At 50.6% G+C, this 26,547-nt stretch overlaps 1 protein-coding gene across 3 annotated transcripts; it reads left to right on the top strand.

The window, feature by feature from the left end:
- The first annotated feature begins 1,664 nt into the window (after window positions 1–1,664).
- On the top strand, window positions 1,665–24,852 carry SLC38A7 (solute carrier family 38 member 7). 3 transcript variants are annotated; one of them, XM_075008702.1, is made up of 12 exons: window positions 1,665–1,759; window positions 8,660–9,141; window positions 10,230–10,428; window positions 11,597–11,741; window positions 14,935–15,033; window positions 17,504–17,561; window positions 17,717–17,918; window positions 19,144–19,258; window positions 19,607–19,754; window positions 20,185–20,384; window positions 23,464–23,518; window positions 24,464–24,852. In XM_075008702.1, the coding sequence occupies exons 2-11, from the start codon at window positions 8,875–8,877 to the stop codon at window positions 23,492–23,494; spliced, it is 1,464 nt and encodes a 487-aa protein (XP_074864803.1). In that variant the 5' UTR covers window positions 1,665–1,759; window positions 8,660–8,874; the 3' UTR covers window positions 23,495–23,518; window positions 24,464–24,852. The 3 variants fall into 3 exon arrangements, with proteins under 3 accessions (XP_074864803.1, XP_074864805.1, XP_074864804.1); XM_075008703.1 differs by lacking the exon at window positions 1,665–1,759 and adding an exon at window positions 7,405–7,490; XM_075008704.1 differs by lacking the exon at window positions 17,717–17,918.
- Window positions 24,853–26,547: the final 1,695 nt, after the last annotated feature.

Genomic DNA, 26,547 nt, shown 5'->3' with positions numbered 1-26,547 from the left:
CCTGCCCCACACTCACAGCCACTGCTCCCCCATAGCCACTAGCCCCCCACTGCACACACCGCCACCAGCCCCCCGCCCCACACTCACAGCCACTGCTCCCCCATAGCCACTAGCCCCCCGCCCCACACTCACAGCCACTGCTCCCCCATAGCCACTAGCCTCCTGCCCCACACTCACAGCCACTGCTCCCCCATAGCCACTAGCCCCCCACTGCACACTCACTGCCACCAGCCCCCTGTCCCCACCGCCCCACACTCACAGCCACTGCTCCCCCATAGCCACTAGCCCCCCACCGCACACTCACAGCTACTGCTCCCCCATAGCCACTAGCCCCCCACCCCACACTCACAGCCACTGCTCCCCCATAGCCACTAGCCCCCCACTGCCCACTCACAGCCACTGCTCCCCCATAGCCACTAGCCCCCCACTGCACACTCACTGCCACCAGCCCCCCATCCCCCCGCCCCACACTCACAGCCACTGCTCCCCCATAGCCACTAGCCCCCTGCCCCACACTCACAGCCACTGCTCCCCCATAGCCACTAGCCCCCTGCCCCACACTCACAGCTACTGCTCCCCCATAGCTACTAGCCCCCCACCGCACACTCACCGCCACCAGCCCCCTGTCCCCCCTGCCCCACACTCACAGCCACTGCTCTGCCATAGCCACTAGCCCCCCACCCCACACTCAGAGCCACTGCCGCCCCCACAGCCACCAGCCCCCCACCCGAGTCCCACACTCAGAGCCACTGCTGCCCCACCCCCACACCCCACACTCACAACCACCAGCCCCCCCACCCCCGAGCCCCACACTCACAGCCACTGCTGCCCCCGTAGCCCCCTGCCCCCACACTCAAAAGGCGGTGCGAGTGTAGACAGAGTTGGTGCAGTAAGTTTTCCTAATATCCAGCCTAGACCTCCAGCTCTGTAACTTGAGACCATTGCTCCTTGTTCTGCCATCCATCACTACTGTGTAGAATGATTCCACCATAATCCAGTGACATTTTATACTCTGTGCTGGTATAACGGACCACATAAGCTGCCAGGCAACAGGGGATCAGTCCCAGGGCCAGCGACACTAGGAGAGGGCTAGAACAAACTCTATGGACAGAACCTAAGAGGTGCTTAGCATTTACATCTGCCATGAAAGCCCATGGGAAATGCAGGTGCTCAGCACTTGGGGTCTAATTGTGTAACTAGTGAATTATTTCACACTTTTGAGTCATTGCATTAAAGCTAGTGGCCAAAATTACATGCTTAAAATATTTTGCGGGGGTGGGCAGAGGAGGTTAATAATCTTTCTTTCCCCCCTCAAGTGAGCATCACCCACCAGCCTCCCAGCAAGGCACTAGCCTGGCCTAGTTAGCCTCCTCTCCCTCTCAAGAACCTGATCCTCTGAAGACAAAGGTGCAGCGAACAGCTGGGGGGCAAGACCTGAAACCTGCCCTCCTTGCTTATTGCCCAAGCTTGGAGGGAGCCAGCTGCGGGGGGGAGATGCAAAAACTTCACACGATTGTGCTGACATGGGAAGCCTCGAAATGGAGAGGGAAAACCCAACACTTGCTGAGTGCGGGGCGAGGAAACAGGAAATGACTCGCGGAGGAGAGCCCAGGCTGCTGAGAGCCGGCTGCGCTTGGAGAGAACTACAGTTCCCAGCCTGCTGCGCGCTGGGTTGCACGCGGTGCTTAATCAGCTGCTTAGGGTGCTGGAGCCGGGGCTGAGCTGCGGGCGTGGGAGGCTGATTCTCCCCTTCCTCCAGGTATGAGCAAGGGCGGAGGTAGGGCCAGGCGGGGGAGGGAGAAAGGGGCTGCTGGGTGAGGGAGCCTGGGAAAGCCGGCGGGGAGGGCTTGGGTGCCCGTATGCACTGGCCCTGCTGTACCATAGGGGGGGGTTGAACAGGCTCCGTAGCAGCTCTAGGGGCATCATTTCCTAGTCAGGGCTGGGCACCCAACCTGGAAATCCCACCGCCACCCCTAAGCTACATGCTTCTGTGGATGCATCCAGGTGATGCATCTGCTGCCAGCCCCATGGGGGAGTTGCTCCCTGCTGCAAATATTGATTGGTCCTCACTTCCCAGCCCCCACTGTAATAACGATGGTTACTGTTCCCTTGAGGTGCTTGGTGATGGTGTAACCCAGACATGTACTGGGTGGGGTTCACTGTTCCTTGTCCTGATTGACACGCTTCTTACAGGGAGAAAGAATGAGTCTTTTCTGCCGCCTTACTAGGCTTTTATCTCAAACTGCAGAGTCTCTTGAAGTTCCAGGTTTGAGTGTGCCCATGGGTTGTTACCCTGGTTCCAGCCTTGTCCTTCCTTATTCTTTTGTCCCCATTTTGTTTGCTACTGGTTCTCCTCTTCCATCTGATGTGCAAAAGAGGGGCTGGTTTTTGCCTGTCTGGAGCTTTCCTTGTTCAAGGCTGCATGTGGCCTGGCTATTTGGTGCCTGAATTTCAGCAGTAGCAGGGCATGGAACTAAGAGTCTTGTTCCTAGTTATATAGTTTCCCTACTGTCAGCAGGTTTCAGGGATAAATGCCCCACAAGGAAACTCTGCAGCAGAAGCAGGAATTTAAAAGATTTCTGTGGGGCTGTAGTTCCGCTAAACAGATTCATAAGAATCATCTGTTGAAACTAGACTGTTAGTTGCAGAAGTTTGATTCTCCTAGCTGTAAGAAGGGACAAAAGCCATCTTCTTATAGGAAAGACTAATCTGAACATAAGAACTACCATACCTCGGTCAGACCAAAGGTCCGTCCAGCCCAGTAGCCTGTCTGCTGACGGTGGCCAGTGCCAAGTGCCTCAGAGGGGGTGGACTGAAGACAATGATTAAGCAATTTGCCTCCTGCCATCCATCTCTCGCCTCTGACAATCGGAGGCCAGGGACACCATTCCTACCCTTGACTAATAGCCTTTTATGGACCTAACCTCCATGAATTTATCTAGCCCTTTCTTAAATTCTGTTATAGTCCTAGCCTTCATAGTCTCCTCTGGCAAGGAGTTCCACAGGTTAACTATGCACTGAGTGAAGAAGAACTTTCTTTTATTAGTTTTAAACCTGCTACCCATTAATTTCATTTGGTGTCCTCTAGTTCTTGTATTATGGGCACAAGTAAATAACTTCTCCTTATTCACCCTCTCCACACCTGTCATAATTTTATATACCTCTATCACGTCCCCCCTCAGCCTCCTCTTTTCTAAACTGAAAAGTCCCAATCTTTTTAGCCTCTCCTCATACGGGGCCTGTTCCAAGCCTCTAATCTTTTTAGTTGCCTTTTTCTGAACCTTTTCCAGTGCCAGGATATCTTTTTTTAGGTGAGGAGACCACATCTGTACACAGTATTCAAGATGTGGGCGTACCATAGATTTATACTCCTTGTCTTATTTTCTATCCCTTTTTTAATAATATCTAACATCCTATTTGCCTTTTTGACTGCTTCTGCACACTGCATGGATGTTTTCCACGAACTATCCACGATAACTCCAAGATCTCTTTCCTGATTAGTTATAGCTAAATTAGCCCCCATCATATTGTGAGTATAGTTGGGGTTATTTTTTCCGATGTGCAAATCCCCTCTAGAACACTGGATGGCAGGTGCTGTGCTGTTTGAGGGTTTAGTGCGAAATAAGCTGGGAATGGAGAACATTTATTTTTGACATTTATGAAGTTTGTCTGCCGGCTTAGGTATTGTAAGTGTGATTCTTGTCTAGGTATGTGTCTAGTTGAATAAGCTCCAGAAGAAATGCAGCCATCTCTGGGCTATCCTGTATGTGCAAGTTCTACTAGTTAGCTGTCTAGTGGGTTAGAAGTTATTTATGAGCAGGGATATGTGATCCTCCCAGAGTGAAAGGTAGCTGACTAACAATCGCAGTGATAGGTGTTTGAAGTCATTCTCAGGACTGTGTCAGGAGGTGCTTCTTCCATGCTGTATGCAGCGTTTATAGACATCCATTTTCTGTGTTAACAAAGACAATAACAAGGAGGACATAAAGATCAACTCATACTTTCTCCCAAGCATGCCTGCTCCTTAAGCTCCTCCCACAAGAGTGCTCAGCCTGGACCCAGGATCCTCTATGCCTGTAGACTTCTTCCCAACTCAGTTATGTGGTATAACAAGGCACCTGCCTCAGTATTAAACCTCCTCCATGAGGGATCAGGAGCTGCTGACAGGGCTGAGGCAAAAACTTCTGGCTTGTTAATTTTATGGTTTAGTTTTGTTTTTGCTACTGCTGTGCTATAATGCTGATGTTGCATGGCTGAGTTGCACATAGTGTAAGGCCCCAGAGTGACAGCTGGGAGTTTATCTTACTAATCCTTGGGTCTTGGTTGATGGTCCCATGACAGGGCAAACTCCATTCTGCTCCTCATTCCTCTCTGTGTGTTTCCTGCGTCCTCATCGGCACTAAAATGAGCCAAATAAAAATAAATGCACTGTGGCAAGCTGAATTTTACCAGTTACTAACTGCCCTTGCCCCCGTTCTTTACACCCTCGGTCCTTCCCCTTTGGGGGGGGCTCAGAGCTGGGCCCCTGTCTCACCTTGTCCCAGGGCCCACAGTGGCTAGTGACACCAATCAGCAGGGCCATTCCTTTTTTTATGGTGGAAATAGTGAAGTATCTCTCACTTAATACTGTGAGGCAGCATTTCCCAAACTAATTTGGCCGTGGAACACTTTTGGGTTTGGAATATAGTGATGGCACACATCATGTGCTGGTCTCAGGGAGGAGGGGGGCTTTCATGCTGAAAAATTGCCACATATAATGCTCAGAAATTGATTTACGAGTTAGATTTACTTTAGATGTCTTTTATTTACAAAGAAGAAAAAACAACAAGAGAAAAATCTGACTTAATAACTAATGTCCTTCTGATCAGAGGATGGTTAGCAACCCTATAATGAAGTATAAAAATTAAAAGTTAAGTACAAACCCAAAACAAACCATCAATGTAACAGTCAAAAGAAGTATGGTTAGTGTCGTTCTTTTGTACAAAAATAGAAAAGACCATATTTTTTCAAAAAAGGGCTGTCCTTCCTTAAAGCTTAAAAATCTTTATGAAAAAGAAATGAAAAATAAATTAGGAACAGAAAATATTTTTAAATTTTGTATCTTTAGTGTGTTATTTTTGCAGAAAACTACTGGAAAATAAAAATAACTCACATTTGACAAAAAAAAAATAACGAAGTCCTGTGGCACCTTATGGACAAACAGATTTTTGGAGCACAAGGTTTCATGGGTAAAGACCCACTTTGTCAGACGCATCTGACGAAACGGTCTTTCCTCGTGAAAGTTTATGCTCCAAAAAATCTGTTAGTCCATAAAGTGCCACAGAACTTCTCGTTATTTTTGCGGCTACAGACTAACAACAGCTACCCCTCTGTTACTTAATATTTGACAGTTTTTAATGGGAAGAGTATTTTTGTATCTCTGTTTCAGCACAAGTGGCATAATAAAGATATTATTATGAATGTGTTTAAAATATTAATATACCTATAATCTAAATACTATTTAAATACCTTAGTATTTTTGATACACACACAATTTATTTAATGTTTTTGAGGGAAAAACATTGCTAGTGTAAGAATTTTTTCACAGAATACCCATTCACGTGTTCCACAGAACACAGTTTGGGAAACACTGCTGTCAGCGATAAGCCAGTAACTGCAGAGTAAAGCTGATGGACACAGTATAAAGGTCCCCTGTGAAGCCCTCACTGCAGGAGAAGGGAGCTAAAATGAAGTCCGACTCATAGCAAGATGCCTCCCTGCTTCATGACCAGTTTTGTAACGTGTAGTTCAACTGTCAACAGAGCTTTGAGGACAAAGCAACCAATGCAGACAGAAGTTTAAACCAGGGATGGGCAATCAGGAGCATAGTGGGTGTAGAGTATGGGCACATCCACAGACCTCCCCAGGCAGCAGCTTCACCTATGGCCCGTGATTACTTTCACGACTGAACCTCTCTTGTCCAGCAAAATCCATAATCTGGCATGATTTAATTAGCTGGATGATCGCTTGTCATGGGTGTGGCCAAGTTTCCTGTGGTCCCATAAAGTTTGTTTTCAGGCCTGACTCTCAGTGTTCTGTGCTGTGATTTAGCTGTAATTCACCCCTAAATGTCTTCTAAGAGCCCAGTAAGCAGTGGAAGCATTGGTAATGTGCTAGACAAGTGTTTCTCAAACTTTCTGTTCTAAGGTATCCCTTTTTTAAAGAAAATAGTAAGACCCTCAGACTTCTGTCACATAGACCTAAGGGTACCCATGTCACTGGTTAAGAAACTTGGGCCTAAGGTAGTCTGAAGTCACGAAACAAGTGCCATTCAACCTTTCCAGATTCCTGTACCCTTTTCAGGAGTCAGATTTGTTTTGCTTCCGATCAGGTTACACCTCACTTAAAAATACTTATTTACAAAAACATACAAAAATATCACAGCAGACGACTACTGAAAACTTGATGACTTTCTACCCTCTTACTATCAAATCAAACAGCTGGAATAGAAATATTGGACCGACATTTCAGTGTAAGGCATATGAAGCAGTAGAAACAAGTCGTTGTCTGAATGAGCTTTTTAGATTGTACTGATTTTATTAATGTTTCTACGTAGCCTCTAGTTGATGGACCCCCTGGAAGACTTCGATGGACCCCCGCCTCCCCGGGTACATGTACACCTGGTTGAGAAACACTGTGCTAGACAATGTTGACTTCTCATGGTCTGGCAGATTCTCTCGCCTGGCCCTGGTCAGGCTCTGGGGGTGCTGGAGAAGAGAAGTTCAACCAGTATTATCATTTGTGAAATGTTGTAGCAGCTGGGAGCCTTAGAGGTGAACTCAGGCCCGTTTGTGCTGGGTACTGTATAAACACAGAATAAAGACACCCCCTGCCCCAGAGAGCTTATACTCTCATTTCTCGTCTCTACTTTTGCCCTGTCCCCTTTGAGTGCTGGCAGTAGGTCTAAAGAGAGGACTTCTTTACACTTGTGCAACTCTCTGAACCTGAGCTGAGGGGCTTACACACAAATGGGGAAGCCCACCCTAGTAGCCAGAGGTGGAAAACTTACCCAAAAAGTTACTTCAGTAAAAATGCAGCTGCTAGGGGCTTGGGGAGTGTGCTTAAGTATAAGTCACTTGTGCCCCCCTGGAAAACTACTTGAGTAAAAGTGCACGCACGTCACATCTTGATTGTACTCAAGTACCCAGAAGGGAAAGCAGCTGCACTTTTACTCAAGTCACCTTTGGGGAACTTTTTCCACCTCTGCGGGCAGTGACTGTGTCTTTTTGTGATGCGTGCATGGACAGCGGAGGCACCTGGAGTGAAGTGCTGCTCCAGATTTCTGCATGGTCTGCTGCGGCGAGGGAGAGGGGCTTATGGCCTCGTGGCATGCTTGGACCCAGTCCCTGGTGCGGAGCTGAGGCAGGGAATGGAAGGAGTGGGACGAGCCACTGAGGACAACCCTCACCACCCCATGGCCCCATCTGGCCCTGGGAGCCAGGGAGAACCCTGTAAGCAGAGACGCATGGGATGACCATGTGCCCCCTCTCAGATTGTGACACCCGAGTTGTGTATGTGGAAAGCTGCTGTGTCTCACCGGGCCTGAGGTGCTCCCTGCACTTTGGCTCCTGTCAGTCCCACAAGCGTCTCTTCAGGCCTGGCTCTGAACTGTGTCCCACAGGAGGGCCAGGGCTGCTGCTGCTGCACTGGCAGAAGTGTGGATTGGGAGGAAGGAAGCTGGCTGTGAAATGCAGCCGCGCTGGGGGTGTGTGTGTGTGAATGACGTCCAGTGACAAGGCATCAGTTCGACAGTCCTGTGGCTTGACGTCCTCTTGCACCACGTGACGGGCGTGGCAGAGACAAGGCAAGCTCCCTTCACGCACCGGCCTTGACTCTGACCTAGAGGGGCCCATTGTGAAGTAGTAGAGAGGGGCTCTCTTTCTGCCCGTCCCACCCCGGGTCTGTCAGCTGAGACAAAGGGGACCAATTGTGCAAAAGTCTGTCACACACACCAGGAGCTGAGCTGAGACTCACTGTTGATGATAGCTCTGAGCTGTTGAGCTCGGGCCATGGAGGCTCAAGCTGTACAAATTGGAGGTCCCAGATTGAATTCTCACCAGGGTTCCCTCTAATTTTTCTCCATCCATGGGCAGAATAAATTTTATGTGCACCGAGGCATGCATGGATGTGCACCACCCCTAGAAATACCTGCTGTAGCTGCGGGTGACTGGGGGCGCTCTGCTGATAGCTGGGCAGCACCTGAATCTCTCCTGGGCAGCTGCCCAAGTGCTCAGCTGACTGGGAACACTGCTTACAACCTACCCACAATGCACTGTCACCTTTGCATGAGAGGGTAAGCTGTGCAATGGGTGTTAGGGCCCAAATTATAAATATATGGAAATACAGATCTCGTAGAACTGGAAGGGTCCCAGAGAGGTCATCTCGTCCAGTCCCCTGCCCTCTTGGCAGGACCAAGCACCATTCCTGACATCTATTTGCCCGCCATTGCTAAATGGCTGCCTCCAGGATTGAGCACACAACCTTGGATTTATCAGGCCAATGCCCAAACCACTGAGTTATCCCTCCCTCTGAGAGGAGCCTTGGGCCAGCAGGCCAGTGAGGTCTAGCCTTGTCTGTGTAGCCATCTGATGGCAATGCTCCTCCTCTGCTTCTCTTCTAGGTGCGGTGAAGGAGCCTGAACTCTGTGCCTGGGGCCCACCAGACAAGGCCCTCGCACCAGCCGCAGAAAAATGGATCTGGCTGCTTTGTGACCGCTTGGAGGCTGCGCCTGGATGGAGTCGACGTGGGCTGCTGTTTCCTTTGCTTGCGGTGGTGGCATGGTGATGAGGCAATAGGGGGACACAGAGAGGGGCCAGCGTGCTGCCAGGCAGGGAAATGGCCCAGCAGAACGTGGGGATCAACACCGAGCGTGGAGACAGGGACTGGAGCACGGATGCTGGGGAACGGGCCAGGCTGCTGCAGAGCCCCAACGTGGAGACGGGGCCGAAGAGCGCTGAGAGGCAGGGACCCGGGGCAGGGACCACCTCTGCCCTCGGTGCCATCTTCATTGTGGTGAACGCCGCCCTCGGGGCCGGGCTGCTCAACTTCCCTGCCGCATTCAGCACGGCAGGCGGCGTGGCAGCGGGGATCGCGCTGCAGATGGTGAGCCAGGCGGGCGGGAAGGGCTGTAGGTGCCTGGGATTCTCTGCAAGTACACAAATCTCTTTACCCCTTCCTCACTTCAGGGACACACGCACCTTCACCCAATCCCTGGGGCTCAAGGTGCAGCCTTGTTAATTCAAACGCTCACCCTTACCCAGTTCCCTAGGGTTCAGGGTGTAACTCTCTGCAGGATCTGTGCCACTGAAAAAGCCTTACACAGTCATATTCTCTATTTATTGACAATTACCAAGCAGGCAGAATACAAGCTAAGCGCTCAGCGTCGCGCTCGCCAATCCTGATAAAGGCAGGCAGCCTTCCCCTTTTGGCCAGACAAAGTCAGTCTCTCCGGATGCTGGTTGCAGCACCTCAGGATGGTTGTGCAGAGGAATTCTGGCAGCTCTGGTCCTAGGCTGTGCCTTGGGGATGAGTTTGTCCGCCGGATCTTTTCCTCCTCCTCCACCTTCCTGTCTGTCTTTCCTCTTGCTCCTCCTGTTTTCCGTCTTGGACCCCAGATTAAGTAGTGAAACCCTGCGTCCTGCTTAGCTATACCGTGACCACTTATTTTGGTATAATGTTACTAACCAGTCGTAACCGACTATAACAAAACAATCGAACCAATCAGACCCCACCACTTTAGAGGATTTACACCTAGCAAAATTAATTATACAACAGTCAAACAATTGCGAACCAGACTGAGATCATACAGACAACAGTAGGAAAGCGAAGACCATCTTCACTGAATAAGGATTCCACAGTCTCCGCTATAGATCAGTAGTTTCTTGCCAGACAAATGCTGCTAACTAAGTTTTCTGTAGCCCCTGCAGCTGTACTTTCTGTATTTGGTGACAGTGGGTGGTGTTGGGACGGGGTGGCCTTCTGACAGCCTGGTGCGACACCATTGTAATGAGATTTAGACGGAATGTGAGGGTGGGACTCTAGCTTCACAGTTACTGGCTGCTGCTCTTCATTTTGGCCGCAGCAGGAGATGTTGTAGTAAATGATCCCAGAGTGAGATGCCAGGCCCAGACTCAGTGCTGGGCGGGATGGGACAGACACACACAGTTCTGACTGCCTTGCTCTTCCTGCAGTCCCTGCTGGTGTTCATTATCGGAGGGCTGGTGATCCTGGCTTACTGCTCACGGGCCAGCAACGAGCGCACGTACCAGGAGGTGGTGTGGGCTGTGTGCGGCAAGGTGCCCGGTGTGCTCTGTGAGGTCGCCATTGCTGTCTACACCTTTGGCACCTGCATCGCCTTCCTCATCATTATCGGGGACCAGCAGGACAAGAGTGAGTGCTGCGGGCTAGCTAGGGCTAGTGCCTGAGAGGGAGGGGCGGGGGTTGCAGCTGAGCAGGGGTATGGAGCAGAAGGAACCTGCTTCTGTGCTTGTGATGTGCTGGGCCCTGCTGCCATCAGGAACCAGGCTGAGGGGATGCTCTGAATGACTAAATAATAAATTGCCCAGGGAGGTTGTGGAAGCTCCATCACTCGGGATATTTAAAACCAGGATAGGTGGCAGTCTAAGGCTGGGTCTACACGTGCCCCTTCCTTTCCAAAGGGGCGTGTTAATGAGCGGGATATCGCCAGATAGGAAGAAGGGCTTTCAAAAACTGGGGGGGCGGGTTCCTTTCGTAAGGTCCTGTCTCCATGGGCGGTGCGCTATTCGAAAAGCTGCACTTTTGAATCGCCTCGGCCACCATTATGCTAATGAGGCGTTGCATATTCATTGCAGCGCCTCATTAGCATCTTTCAAACCCGCTCATTAACACGCCCCTTTTGAAAGGAAGGGGCACGTGTAGACCCAGCCTAAGGGAAAAAACAGGTGTGGATAGAATGCAAAGAACCAAGTATTATCTGTCTTATCTATGAGAGGGGGAGAATATATGGCTCTTTGCGCACTATCCACAGCTATTTTGGCTCTTAGTCTCTGTCTACCTACCCTCCCCCAGAATCAGGCACCCCCCACTCTAACCCAATCCTCCTCCCCCCCCCCCCGAGCCAGGCACCCCCAGCCCTCTGCTCTAACCCAGTCTCCCTCCCCTCCTCCAGAGCCAGGCACCCCCAGCCCCCTGCTCTAACCCACTCCCCCTCCTTTCCCCCACAGCCAGGCACCCCCAGCCCCTGCTCTGTCCCATCTCTAGCCACCCCAAGCTAGATGGTGCTTGGTGCTGTGGCGAGGGCTGGGGACTGGACTCGATGGTCTCTCGAGGTCCCTTCCAGTTGTAGTGTTCTCTGAGTCTGACTGAGTGCCACACTCTTGCCAGACCTGTGTCGTCTCAGGGCTGAATGGTTCGTGCTGGGGCCTCATGAGCTCCCTGCCTCTGTTCCAGGCAGGTTCCATCTCCCATCCACACCCGTGTTCCCGGGCCTGGGTTTGAGATCTGCCCTCCAGCGAGAAGCTGGTACTGGGGTGGGTGGTGTCCTGACCCTACTGTTCTACCCTCGTCTCCTTCCCAGTCATTGCAGCCCTGATGAAGGATCCTCCGGGCACAGATGGGAGCTGCTGGTACACAGACCGCAAGTTCACCATCAGCGTCACGGCCTTCCTCCTGATCCTGCCCCTCTCCATCCCGAAGGAGATTGGCTTCCAGAAATACGCCAGGTGGGTGGCTGAGAGAAGCTCAACCAGGAGCTGTGGGTGGGAGGAGGCTGAAGGGACCGGCCGGCAGTTGTCTGATCAGTGTTCAGTGGCTTTCTAAGACAGAAATGGAGCTCAATGAGTCCAACGTTGGACTGGCATCAAGGAGACCCAGGTTCTAGTCCCAGCTCTGCTGCTAATCTCTGCCTCCTTCAGCCAAGTACCTCCACCAGAGGTGGGGAAAGTACTCTAAAAGTTACTTGAGTAAAAGTGCAGCTGCTGGGGGCGGGGATGACTTAAGTACAAGTTATCGCTGTTGCTCTGGAAGACTACTTGAGTAAAATCACACGTGTATGTGTGTCATCTAGATTGCACTTACGTATCAAGAAATAAGAGCAGCTGCACTTTTATTCAAGTAACTTTTGGGGTACTTTTTCCACCTCTGACCTTCACCACTCTGCCTCAGTTTCTCCACCTGTAAAATGGGTGTAAAATGCTTTCGGGTGCTTGTATGAAAAGCACAGTATAATTATTTTGGTGGGGGCGATATTACATATATTTCTGTATCACCCCTTTCTCCAGCTCTTCTGTGCCAAGCTGTAGGAGGATGCCAGATGGTGGGAATGGGTTCCCTGCCTGTCTGATTTTTCCCTGGGGACAACGAAGATGGTCCCATAGAGAACCAGGAGGTCTCTGCCAATGCTTTCCTTTGCATGGCACACAGTTTGCAAAGCTAACAGTGTCCTCTAAGAGCATTTGGTGCTTTAACCGTCTGGCCCTCTAATTGCTTGGGGCAAGGCGAGAACTCAGGAGTTGTTGTGGTTAGAAAATCAGTGGCTGATGATGGCCAGCCTATCCTAAGGCTACCGCTGGAGGCACTGGTTTGATTTGGAGAGGACGGGTGGGGAATTTTGCCCCACTGCACAATGCACAATTTTGCAGAAATTCACATAGTGCGGGCAGAATTTCCTTTCCCCCACCAAAGCAATGGGGTACAGGGCTGCTACATGCCACTCGGAGCGACACAGAAGACGCTGCTAGAGGGTTCCTGGCAGCTGCAGTTTCCAGCAAGCCTTGAGATGAAGGAGAGGGCAGCTGGCAGGAAACCCTTTGCAAGCCTGAGGGTTTCTTCCTCTAGATCAGGGTGGACAGGATAGGCCCCCGCCAAGCCTTTTAATCTGGCCTGCGGCAGGCCCCTAACATTGCGGAGGGGGACCATAGCTTCAACTGCTGCCCCCGCCCCCCTCGGGATATTCTCTCAGCTCCTATTGGCTGGAAATCAGCCAACGGGAGCTGAGAAATTGGGCTACACTGCTCCACCCTGAGCAAAATGTCTCAGCTCCTATTGGCAGGACACATGAAACCAACAAATGGGAACTGAGAGAAGGCACAGTGCAGCACAGTTTCTCAGCTCCCATTGGCTAATTTCTGGCCAGTAGGAGCTGAGATTTTTGCTGGGGTGGAGACAGGAAGCCCTCCTACCTAGCGCTGAGAGCCACATGGAACAGCGCTGGGGCTGGGGCTGCTGGCAGTCAGGGAAGCCTGCCTGAGAGTGCTGCACCCTGCAGCCGCTTCAGTAAACGCCCTCCGGCCAGAGTCCACTTCTGGAACTGCACCCCAACTCCCCTGTACCTCCTCCTACACCCCCTCCCCTGGCCAGAATCCTGTCCTGGACACTGCACCCCAATACCCTGGCCCAGGTCACAACCGCTCCTTCAGCCACACTCCCTCTCGGACCTCCCCCTGGTTCCTGCATCCGCGTCTACTACGCTGAGCTCCCTTTGCACCAGACCTCCATCCCAGACCCACGCTGTAAAAAGTGCACTTACCAAAATCTGGGGGTGGCCCCCCATACAAATGATTGCTCATCCGTGCTGTAGATCCCTGGGCTCTGGGGTGGAGAGGGGTGTCTGGAGTAGGGAGCTATGTGGCTGGGCTCTTGGGGGAAGAACTGTGGGTGTCTGGTCCCCCAGCTGGGTTTGAGGGAGCAGAGAAATAAGGATTGGGTTGTCATAGGGCTTTCATTAACGCTACTCTTTGGGGGGCCTTTGTGTGCATTTGTATTGTTACAAACATACATGCTGACATTTATTTTGAAATAAATTACTAAAATAATGGATAACAAGCAGTCCCGTAGCACCTTACAGGCTAGCAAGTTTATCAGGTCATGAACTAAGACGTTCTTACCCATGAAAGCGCATGACCTAATACATTTGTGAGTCTGTAGGGTGTTACAGGACTGCTTCTTATTTGTGACGCTAAGGCCTAACACGGCTCCCCCTCTGAGACGAAAATACAGTAATCCCCCACTTTACGCGTCTTCAGGCTGTGCGAAACTTGCTTTAACGTGAGTTTCACGCAACTGGAAGATGCATGGTTGTCAGCCTGTCTAGCTTCCTGCAGCAGCCGGCAGCTAGACAGGCTAAGAGCCCCTTCCCCCTGCTAGGCACTGCTCTGAGAAGGTAGGGGGAAGGGTTTTAGCCTCACAGCTGCCTGATGCCACAGGCAGCTAGAGGGGCTCATACCCCCCTACCCTCCCAATATCAGCCTCCCCACCATGGCCCTAGCTCAGCTCCAACCCGCGTGTGGGGCTCCCAGCCCCTAGCGCACTACAGCCCCACATGGGGCTTGGGCTTCAGACCCCAGCACAGCACCTCCGCGGACCCTGCTCCAACTTCTGCAGACCGGGCTCCAACCCCCGAGAAGCCTGGCTCAGCTCCACCCTCCTGATCCCCTGGAACCCTAAACCACCCCAGGCTTAAGTCCTTGGCCCCAACCCACTGCCAAAGCGACCTCCTCTCCCCGACTTACATCAGTTTCAAGATCCACGAGGAACACAACCCTTGCGCATCCTGAGGGACTAATGTAATTGAAACTGGCCTGATTATGTAATGGTAACAAATTTATTGCAAACTTTTATTTATTTCTTGGCACTGACTGCCCCCAGGAGTCACGGGATCAGTGGTAGGAGGCTGGAAGCAGCCAGGGTCATAGAGAGAAAATGGCCTGAGTGGAGTGGGATGTCGCAGCTAAAATCAACTCCCTTTGGCCTGCTGGGAGAACCATGGGAATGCACTGGGGGGAAGGGAGGAGCCATCAGAAGATGTCTCTGTCCAGGCCCAGTAGATTCGCCTCAGGGAGGCTCTGAACAGGGCAGAAGAGATGCCCCTCATCTCCGTTCACTCTCTCATCTGTCTGTCCGGTCTCTTTCTTGCAGCTCCCTGAGTGTGATAGGCACCTGGTACGTCACCACTGTTGTCATCATCAAGTACATCTGGCCCGACAAGGAGATCACTCCAGGGTACATCCCTACACGGTACGCAAGAATGGTACCCACGCTTCAAAAGCTGGCCGTGCTGGATCCCAAGTTAGATTAGGGAGCTAAAGGGTGGCCCTGGAAGGGAAATCCTGTTCCTCCGGTCCCAGAGCAGCTGCCGTTGCTGGTCAGTAGGGAAGGTCAAAGAGCTAACAATGCTGAAATGTAAACGGTCATAAATTCGCACGCCGAGTTCAGCCTCCAGTCCCTGCAGGCCCGCACACAAGAATTTCTGTGCAGGGTGCTTTTCTTGTAAACAAGGCCTGCAATTTTTTTAAACAGAAAGGAGTTCAGAATAGTCATGCATAGGAGACGTTAATGAAAAATTTGAGTGGAAACAGCGATTGGTAGAATTTTTTTATCATGGAATCAGCAATCTTTTTGAGGTGGAGTGCTGAAATTTCACCTTTGACCTCTATGTGCAGCCTAAGTGCCGATGATACTTTTTAAAGTCACCAATAGTCCTGCTTACAACAGCTTCATAAATAAATGAAGATGCAGAGCTGAGCCAGTTAGGTGGTGGTTAGTAGCATTAGCTGGTCTTTTGTTAATCCACAGGCCTTGAGCATGCTTCCAGCTGCGTGGGGGAAGAGGAGCGGGGCTGAGCTCTCTTCTCTCCTGCCAATGAAAATTGGCTCGCTTACCAATCTTGGCATCTGCGTTGTGGGTTGCTGACCCCTATTTTATAATATACTAAAAATTTATATCGGAGAGGTAGCCGAGTTAGTCTGTATCTTCAAAGACAAGAAGAAGTCCTGTAGCGCCTTATAGACTAACAGATATTTTGGAGCATAAGCTTTTGTGGGCAAAGACCTGCTTTGTCAGATGCATGAGTGGGGGGGGTTTCGGAGGAGGATTTAAAGAGGGGGGTCTCAGTCAAGTGGAGGGCCAGAGCTGACAATGTCTACTCAGTCAGGGTGGATATGGCCCATTATCAGCAGTTCATGTGGAGTTATGAACATCAAGAGAGGAGAAATCACGCCAGTTCAATCAGGGGGGATGTGGCCCATTGTCAGTTGGTAATGTGGAGGTGTGAACATCAAGAGCGGAGAAATTGCTTTTGTAATGTGCCGACCACTCCGTCTCTGTTCAATCCTTGGTTGATGGAGTCAAATTTGCAAATGGATTGCAGCTCTGAAATCTCTTTTTGCATTTTATTTTAGAAATTTTTTTGTTGTAGGACTGCTCCTTTTAAATCTGTGACTGAGTGTCCCAATTTATACAGTAATTAAGGTTTTATAGAAATTACTTTTAGGGATCCTGCTGTAATATCGCATTTGAAAAACAGTAATGAGAACCCCTGGGGTGGGAGGGGATTTTTTTTTTTTTTTTTTTTTGAAAAGCCTGGTATCTTATTAGTCATTGGGGCTAGAAAGAGCTGTTCTACATAATGGGCAAACTGGGATTTGCTAACGGTTAGGAAGGAAACCTTAAAATGGACACTCGGAACAGGCAAAAATAGGGTGTTTGCCTAGCGGGTCAGCTTTCTGCATCCCAGCAATGGGCAAAAAGTGAAAAAAACAATATTCCGAAATATTTCCTTTTGATTGTGGCCAAGGGCACGCTGGGAAATGTAGGACCCAACAGGACTCTTCTGTGGTTATTAATCTTATGCCACAAATATCCTCAAAGGCTAACAATGGAAGTATCCATTTGGCTAAAATGAAATGTAACGAATTCTCTTGTGGCTTACAGAGAGGGAGCCCATTGCAGCTGGCCTTTGTTAAACGTATCTGTAGTTACGGTGTATTTTATGGCACGTTCATGCAAGGCATTTGGTTCGTGGTCTCCAATCTCCCTGTGCTTTTGAGTCTGTCCTACACTGTGTGTGGGTGAGGCACTGATCACTTTCTGCTTTTTTTTAAATTCCATCTCTTTGCAAGTATCTGGGCCAGTTCGAGCTTGGGTGTCTGTCTCACGCCTTTGGACTGGTCTCACACAAAAAGGCTCATTATAATTTTAATATTTTGTCAAATAACATTATTTTCTTACACATCCTTACGCCCACCATCCATACTATGGTCAAACAGATTATAGATCTAGCCTGGTAATCTAATCGCCTTTGAACTTTCTTAGCAGCAATGTACAGATTCCACCCCGCCCCTCCGAACAATCTAATCAGAGAAACAGATTTTAAAGGATGGCTAGTGACTTTCGGGGTACCTCTATTTTGGGGGTACCTGATTGAGATGCCTTTTAGAGGGCTGTGATTTTTTCAGAGGCTGGACGGTCAGCACTTTCTGAAAATTGGGGCCCTTTAAGATGGGCAGTGTGGTCCCCAAAAATCCCCAGTGCCTTTTGAAAATATAGGCCACTGCAAGGCCTTGGTGGTTGTACAGAACTGCAGTGAAATGAGCCCCGCAAATGCTTTCTGGAGGGCGGTTGTTTGTGTCCTGTTGAGATTTGCTGCTTAGCTTAAGTATCGGTGCTGGCAGCTGATGTGAATTGTTTGTGATTTCTCTCTCTGCAGCCCCTCCTCCTGGATGGCCGTATTCAACGCCATGCCCACCATCTGCTTCGGATTCCAGGTACCGCTGCTCTCAGGGAGGCCTGGGACGATGGACAAGTTAGGAGCAGGAGATGCCCATCTCAACTGGCCTAGTTCGCTGTCCTGCTTTTGGATTGTTTTAGGTTGTCCCTCCCCTGTGCTTTAATACCAAGGCTCCCTACTTGTCCCTATTAGGGCCTCAGACAAGGCAAGAGGTGGGATAAAGCCCTAAATAGAAGGACGCAAATGAAGCGAGAGTGTCTGAAAACGAGCGTGGAAGCTGAGGACAGAGATGACCTGCTGTGCTCTACTCGGTCCCCTCTGGGAGGCCAGAGCTGGCTCGTCCCCCGCAAGACTTGGTCAAATGTTGTGGCCAGTATTTTTCTAACTGGCTCAGGTAATGGGATTTCCAGCTCTGCCTTGAGAGATTCTTCCCTAGCCAGAGATTTCGTGGCCTCAGGATGTTTCCTTAGGAATTCCAGCTACAAGTCCCTCTAATTTCACACCAGGACTCCAAATGCTGTCCCTGTGCCAGTGTTTGCATATTGTTAAATTCTGTCACTTAATGGTCTGTCTTCATTACATGGAAGATTGACCGGGTCAGGATCGATCTTCCAGGGTTTGAATTTGTGCGTCTCACGGGGATGCTCAAAATCAAACTCTCAGGCGTTGACAGTCGACCTCTGCACTCAATATTGCGAGGAGCAAGGGAGGTTGAGAGAAGAAATTCTCCCGTCGACCTCCTTCTGTGAGGACGACCAGGTAAGCTGACTGTGGAAAAGTCGATTCCAGCTGCGCAGTTGCCATAGCTGAAACTGCATATGTACAATCAACAAAACATCCTGTGGCACCTTATAGACTAACGGATATTTTGGAGCATCAGCTTTTGTGGGCAAAGTCCCACTTCTTCAGACAAAGCGGGTCTTTGCCCATGGAAGCTGATGCGCCAAAATATCTGTTAGTCTATAAGGTGCCCCAGGACTACTTGTTGTTTTTGAAGATACAGACGAACGCGGCGACCTCTCTGATACTTAGACGTTAAAGTTGACTATAGATACAAGACCTGGCCTCAGTCACGCCCGTTCGATTTGTTCTTCCCCTTTCCTCCTTCATCAGGCTTTCTGCTGGAGGCAGGGGGAGGTAAATTTAGACCGAACCCAAGGAAGAGCTGGGAGGTGGGCTCCCCTGGTCCAGAAACAAATCCAGGTGTCTCTTTAACTCAGGCCAGGTCTACACCAGACCTTAAAGTCGATTCCAGATATGCAGTTCTAGCTATGGCCATTGCACAGCTAGAACTGACTTATTTACCTGGCCGGAGGTCAATGGGAGAAACTTTCCCATTGTCGTCCCTTACTCCTTGCGGTAAGGAGGCGTACGGGGGGGTGGACTGTCGACTCCTGACTGCTCAATTTCATGCATCCCCAGAAGGTTGACCTAAAGACATACCCTCACTTACGTTCCCTGTTTCGATCACCTGTTCAGGTCACGTGTTCGGGCGGGCAGGCGGGCTGCTTCTTCCGGGGCCCCCTCCTGTCCTGTGAGGCGGGGATGGCTGGGTCCCACCGGAGCACCGAACACCTGGCTCAGCAGCCCCCTCGGTGTTCCCTTCCTGTCTCTGCCAGTGCCATGTGAGCAGCGTGCCGGTCTTCAACAGCATGAAGCGCCCAGAGGTGAAGCCGTGGGGAGCGGTGGTGACGGTGGCCATGCTCATTGCGCTCATTGTCTACACGGGGACAGGTAGGTGCGTGGGCTTGGTTCTCCAGCCCGCCCCCCAGGGCCCGGCCACTGCCGCTGTAGCGTGTTCGCCTCAAAAACTGCGAGCTTCCCTCAGGTAAAGCCGCTGCACGAGAAATCCGAAACTGGAAGAGCTGGAAAATCTCTCTCGGCGGCGGCGGCGGCGGCGGCGGAGGAGGTGCCGTCACCTGTGTGCGTTCTGCACCCCGACCCCAGGCTTCTAGCCTGCGGATCCAGCGAGAGCGTGGGCCCAGGGACAAAGATGGCCCCTGCTTTATAGCAATCCTTGTGCGAACCATCCTTCCGCGAACCGCTGCTGGCATGCTCCCCTTGCTTTCTGCTCCCCTCCAGGCGTCTGTGGGTTCCTGACGTTTGGGGTGACCGTGGACCAGGATGTGCTGTTGTCCTACCCCTCCAACGACATCCCTGTCGCCATCGCGCGGGCCTTCATCACCCTCTGCGTGCTGACGTCCTATCCCATTCTGCACTTCTGCGGCAGGTGAGAGGAGTGGGAGGTGGCCAGGAGAGGTCCAAACGCCCGAGAAGTGGGTGGGGCCACAGGTATTCGGAACGGCCTGGTCCTCGTGCCGCCCCCCTCTCTCCGAGGCCGTGCCCTCACATTGCTCCGTCTCCTGGACGCAGCCCCGTTGCTCACTTCTCTCTGCCCCCAGTACCAGGTGGAGGGGCCCCTCTCCTGTTCCAGTGGCCATGGAGGTGGCTCATGAATCGTGCGTTCCAGACTAAACGAGATTGGCCCTTTCCTGTGGAGCAAGCCAGGCTGTGCCTAGGTTACTAGAAACCCGGCAGTTATGAACACAGGTCCCGGATACCACATCAATGGTGGAGGAACAGCGAGAGCTGGGATCTGATACGTGAACTCTGGGATCCCAGCGGGCCCTGCTCCTCCCATGTCTCTGCCTCCCATGCAGGGCTGTGCTGGAGGGTCTCTGGCTGCGCTACAAGGGGGAGCCGGTGGAGGAAGATGTGGTGCGCGAGAGACGCCGGCGTGTGTTGCAGACGGTCAGCTGGTTTCTCCTGACTCTCCTCCTGGCCTTGTTCATCCCAGATATCGGCAAAGTCATCTCGCTCATTGGGGGCCTGGCGGCCTGCTTCATCTTCGTCTTCCCCGGTACGAGTGCCAGAGGTCCCTGGCAGCCAGCCGGCGTGTTGAACAATGCGCTCTGGTTCCTTGGATTGTGGAATTAGGCCCTGGGGTGATGCTTCACGCGAATCCCGGAGGCTTATGTGCCGGGGAGTCAGTTCACCTACATGCCTCTTCCCAACAGGACAGTGCTGGGCAACCTAGGCTAGCGACGGGGCTGCATCAGTGGCCCTCCTTTATCTCTGCAGGTTGCAAGAGTGTCATAACGAAGCTGGTCTCAGGGAATGGGGTGGTTTTGTGAAGCGTGCTTGCGTACCTAGAATTTGCAGGGCATGCGGATTGAACCGGAGCCGTGTTCGACTGGATGCAGCCCGGAGCGCCCAGGTGATGCGGTGTGCAATCAGCACGCGCCTCATTCGCGTCCCCTGGCGTGCGTTAGACCGGTAGGAAAAACAAGTAGGTGGCTGGAAACCAGCAGAATCTGGCAACCCTGTGGGGGGGCCGATGGCAAACAAAATGTCTTGTGAGCCGGCTGTGGAACTCCAGTGGGCCACACGTGGGCACAGATTGCCCACCACTGCACTAGAAGATCAGGGCAGGTTGTCTTTCCCCATATCCCAGCCATCTCAATGGCATGGGCGGTGGATGTAGGAGGCCAGGGGAGACTCTGCCTTGGTCTGTACTAGGCAGGTAAGTCGATTGCAGATATGCAATTTTAGCTCTGTGAGTGCTTAGCTGCAATCCACTTATCTGCAATTGACTTAGCTGGCTGTCCTCGCTGACGGGAGGTCGGTGGGAGAGTATCTCCCCCGTTACGCTGTGCGGTATTGAGCGGGGCAGGGGGTCCACTGCTGACCCCGGACAGTTCGGTTATTTTTTTTATGCTTCTCCGCCAAGCATGCAAAATCGAATTCTGGAAGCTCGACCCTGAACGGTTCAGTCTCCCAGTAAGCATAGGCAAGCCCTGAGGGTACAGCTACGCTTGCTGGAGATCAGATCGCAGTTGTCGTAGGTGGACCTGCGTAGCCACGCTTGACTTTAAGGTCCAGTGTAGACCTGCTCTAAACCTCCCCAGACAAGATGCAGCGCACCTCCCTTTCGTGGCCTGCTGGCTTGCTGCCTGTGGAGCGCTGCCAGTGAAAAGGCACCCGGGTCATGGCTTCGTGCTCCACCCCAAGGCCCTTTTCCCCCGAGGCCCATCCCATGCTCCATCTCTTCTTGCCCCTTCTCTGCCTGTTGCTAGCTCCTTCCTCCCCTCGGGGGAGAGGCATGGGTGGCGGGGAAGCCCTCGAGGAGGGAGCTGAATGGAGGTGAGGTGCAGCAGAGGGTGGGCGCAGGTGCACTTCTAGGGAGGTTCAGTTGCTCACGCCCAGCCTCCCCAAATCCAGCCCTGCACTACAGTCTCCTGAGCATCATGCAGCTCCTTAGAGCCAGAGTTTGGAGGCAAGATTACAGGAAGAACAGGGCAATAAAGCAAACGCAAACAGACCCACATACACCCCAGCCCTTCTCAATACAACCACAGTCTGGTGGTTCTGAGTGAAAACCCAACTGTATCCCCTCAAGGACAGAGATGCCTCAAGGGCTCAGTTCTCAGCAAGGGAGGCCCAACGTCGGTGCCCGTGTTTTCCTGGCTTCCCAGCCCTGCCCCTGAAAACTTGGCCCCAGATCATTAGAAGCAAAATGAGGTTGTGGCTGTCAGTGGCCTGTACTTAGTATGCTTGCTGGGTGAGAGAGACACCTGGTTAGCAGAGCACTTAATACCCATTCGTAGAAGGGGGGAACTCTTCCCTTTCTAGTCCCCTTTGAGCAGACAATAAAACGGAGCACATTAGGATGGACCTGGTAGTGACCGACTGTGCTGTCTCCTGCCATAGAATCATATGTCACCAGCACTGGAAGGAACCTTGAAAGGTCAGTGAGTCCAGTGCCCTGCCCTCATGGCAGGACCAAGCATCGCCAGACCATCCCTGATAGGTGCCTGTCTAACCTGCTCTTAAATATCTCCAGTGATGGAGATTCCACAGCCTCCCCAGGCAATTTATTCCAGGGTTCAACCACCCTGACAGTTAGGAAGTTTTTCCTCGTGTGCCAGCAGGAGCTCAATACTGTTGAAGGATTTGGAGAATGTGTCCTTTAGAGAGCATTTGCATGAAAATGCAAAGGCCTGCATGCTCCCCGAGGCACCCAGGTGTGTGTGAGTTTCCCAGGCTACTGGGTTGGGGTTTGAGGTGGTGCTATGTGAGATGGATGAAAAGGAACCCCTAGATGTTCAACCCATCCTTGGTTGCTGCCCACTCCTTGCAGCAGAAGGGTTACACTAATGTCCAACCTAGCCGGCTTTGCTGCAGTTTGAGCCCATTGCTTCTTGTCCCATCCTCCGTGGCCAAGGAGAGCAATTTTTCTCTTTCTTTCTTGTTCTGGGCTGTTTATTCCTGGGTCATCCACTCCTGGACAGGAGAGAGATCATGCTGGAGTGGGGAGCAAAGGGAATTCCTTGATCCCCTTAATCTAAAGGGGTGCAAAGTGGGGGGCAGGCCTCAGGGCAGGGCAAAATTTCATAAGGGGGGCACAGCACGATCGGCTGCTGGGTCTCAGGCTCATTCATCTCCTTTAAAATGTTGAAATCTGTTCCTGGTTTTTATACCTGTGTAGTCGCATTTATAGACCGAGTCATAAAGTTTTTACATTCTAGATATTTTCTTACATGTGCTGAAAGGGTTTTTGTTTTTGATTTCTGTTTTTCATATGAACATAACCAAAATTTCTGCCAGTTCGGATTACATTAGACAGGTGGGGGGAGGCCCTGCTAATTGCAGGGATGAAAAGTGGGGCCTGACAAAAGGTTTGTTCACCCCTGCCTTAATCTATTGATTAGCAGTGCTGCTGCTAAGGCAGCTCCTCAGTCTGGCTCCTGCTCCCAGGCTGGGAGTGTGGCTTATCTCAGGAACAAAAAGGAAGAACAAAGAGCTCTTGACTCTCTGAAATTCCTGACTCCTCTGCCTTCAGGGTGTAGCTGTGTTGTCTCTACTCAGGAATCTTTTGACTGCTGATTACTATCATTATGCTGATGTTCAGCCTTGTTCCCATTCCTTCTCTCCACTAGGACTCTGCCTGATTCAAGCCAAACTTTCTGAAATCCAGGAAACTAGGCCCACCAGGTAAAAAAAACAAAACAAAACAAATTCCCCTTCCTCTTCTTCCCCCACCCCCCGCCACCCCTTTTGCAAGATGATTCAGACCCCAGGTTCCCATTGAGGGGAACAGCTAGATGCTGTGTCAAGGTGACAAGTATCAGAGAGGTAGCCGGGTTAGTCTGCAGCTTCAAGAACAACAAAAAGTCTTGTGGCACCTTATAGACTAAGAGATATTTTGGAGCATAAGCTTTCATGGGCAAAGACCCGCTTCATCAGATGCATGAGTTGGGGGGGGTGGTTTCAGAGGGGTATTTAAAGAGTGGGGTCCCAGTAAAGGGGGAGGGCCAGAGCTCACAAGGTCTATTCAGTGAGGTGGAAATGGCCCAGTATCAACAGTACTTATCAAAAGAGGAAAAAACAAGTCCGATCGGGGGGGGGGGGGGGGGATCACAACAAAAAAGCAATCAAGTAGCACTTTAAAGACTAACAAATAATTTATTAGGTGATGAGCTTTCATGGGGCAGACCCACTTCTTCAGACCATAGCCATACCAGAACAGACTCAATGTTTAAGGCACGGAGAACAGAAAACAGTAATCAAAGTTGACAAATCAGAAAAAAATTATCAAGATGAGCAAATCAGAGAGCAGAGGGGCGGGGGGGGGGGCAGTCAAGAATTAGATTAAGCCAAGCCAGACGGGGGATGTGAGCCTTTGTCAGCATCTAATGGGGAGCTATCAACACCCAGAGCAGAGAAATTGTATTTGTAAGGGACGAGCCACTCCCAGTCTCTGTTTAATCCATGGTTAATGAAGTCAATTTTGCAAATCAATTGCAGCTCAGAGATTTCTCTCCCCATTTGATTTCTGAATTTTTTTTGTTTCAGAACTGTCACCCTTAAATCTGCCACTGTGTCAAGGTGGGTTCCCTTGTCTAACAATGCACACAGATCTGTGTTCTCTATTCACAGCTGGTGGGCATTGGTGAGCTACGGGACATTCATGGTCACGCTTGGAGCCTTCATCTTTGGACAAACCACTGCAAATGCCATCTTCATGGATCTGATGGCCTGACTTGTTCCCCAGGACTGGGCGATTGCAGTCCTTTGGGCCAGCCCCAGGACCGAAGGAGAAATTTTATTTGGCTTCTGATGTTTCCAAAAAGTTGATTGGAGGGGATCATGTTCCCTTCCTGCTTGGGATTTTTTTTTACTCTGTTTCACTGAGAGTCCTACTCTGTTGTATGTTTGTTGTCCAATATGCCAGCAAGTCAGGGTTTTGTTTCAGCTTCTGGATCCCTTAGTAATTGCAGAGGATCACTCAGCAGTGCTGAGAGCCTCCAAGGGTAAGAGGGGAGGGGGTCCTGTCTCCCTGACGTCAGAAGGGGTGGGGCTAAGAGTGAAAGGGGTGGGGCTTAGGGCAGTCAGCTCTGGCATGCCCCCCACAGGGACCCGGAGGCAATTGCCCCCTTTGGCTCCTCCAGCGCCCTGGTCCGCAGGCCGGGGGTCACTACAGAGAATTCAGACACTAGCCCAGTGGGAGTGCATGTTGTGATGCCCTCTTGGGAAGAGATCATGACAGAAGCCTTCATACAGAGCTATGCATTGGAATCCCAGGCTGAATTCTTGTTGCTCCTTTTGGAACTGAAATCTCTAAAGAAGTCACTTGGGATCTGCAGTGCGTAACAGGCAGTAGCCCTCCACTGGGCAGGAGATCAACGCTTTGTTCTAATGGTGAAGTTACTGGTGCCATGTTTGTTGTATAAAGGGAACTGGTGACCTTGCTTTATGAACGTCGGAATTGTTCATGCCCAGGTTTTTAACTTCAGATAAGAAAACCAAAGGGAATTTTCCCTAGGAAACAATATGGCAAGAAAGTCCTACTCCATTCTTGCATGATGAGACGCTGTCTCTCAGTCGTGGTGCTTCAAAGGAAAGGGACTAGAGATCAGATAAGCTGAAAAAAGGGAATGCATTTTTAAAACACTTGAGTGTAATTCCTCAGTCATGCTTAATGGTGAACTCAATCTGTTAAATTCCTTTCTTTGGTCTAGGCTATCAATTTAGCTTCTATAGAAAAAATTCTGGCATATCACTTGGCTCGGTGTTTTTAAAAGCTGGCTTTTTCATCTCTCTTGCTCTGTGCTCCGGTCCATCTTTCTGTTCTCGCTTATGTCACCTGGGGAATTGCTTAACCTGCCTGTGATTGGTTTACATTTTTTACTGGAAGGTGCTGCTGATTGGCTATTTTGTGTCAAGCACTTTTTTGCTTCTTCATAATTGGGTGGAAACAGGACCTGGAAAAATCCAAGGGCACATCCTGTCCTGACGTGCCACCGGGCACCAATGAAGCAGTGTGATGTTTACAAAACCAATATTCCCCCTTCATACATTTTGGGGGCTTTCTCACTATGTAGATAGGGTGCTATGACTCTGTAACAATTATGATTCTAGGGTTCAGAGTCTCTTGCTATTTCAAATCCTGTTCTTCCAGGATGGATGTTTGCTGGGTGGACTGATAATCTTCAGTTTAAAGGGATGCTGGCAAGGTAAAAATCATGCCTTACGAAGCTCTCGCAGGTGGATTATATTAAACACTTAGAATTATTACTACTGAGAATTTGTAAATTGTTTCCTGTTGGCTATTAATATGTCTCTCTGAGTTGGCATGAGGAGAAACAAGCTGGTTGGTTTCATTTTTGGTTCTGGTCAGTTTCATTTTTGATGGCCTCTGGGGTTAGTAGAGTGGCTGAGCCACAAACTCTGTAGTGGGGGGAGTTAAATCTTGGTGGAAAACTGTTCTCCTTTGAATTTGAAAGCAAATTTCTGTTGAAATTTTTGTTGATCTGTTTTTGGTAAACAATAAATAACTAAAATTAAAAATCTGGATTGGTGGTTTAATGTAAAACCTAAATGCGGAGTCTAAGCTGACTTGATCCTTCTTTAACATAGCCACATTCTCCAAGTAACAAAGAGATAGCTGTGTTAGTCTCTACTCTATCAAAACAAAAAAGCAGTCCGGTAGCACTTTAAAGACTAACAAAATAATTTATTAG

This window comes from Carettochelys insculpta, chromosome 14 (assembly GCF_033958435.1).
Source record: "Carettochelys insculpta isolate YL-2023 chromosome 14, ASM3395843v1, whole genome shotgun sequence".
Lineage (NCBI taxonomy): Eukaryota > Metazoa > Chordata > Testudines > Carettochelyidae > Carettochelys > Carettochelys insculpta.
The sequence above is the reverse complement of the archived record's forward strand: the minus strand, read 5'-3'. Positions and strand labels throughout refer to the sequence as shown.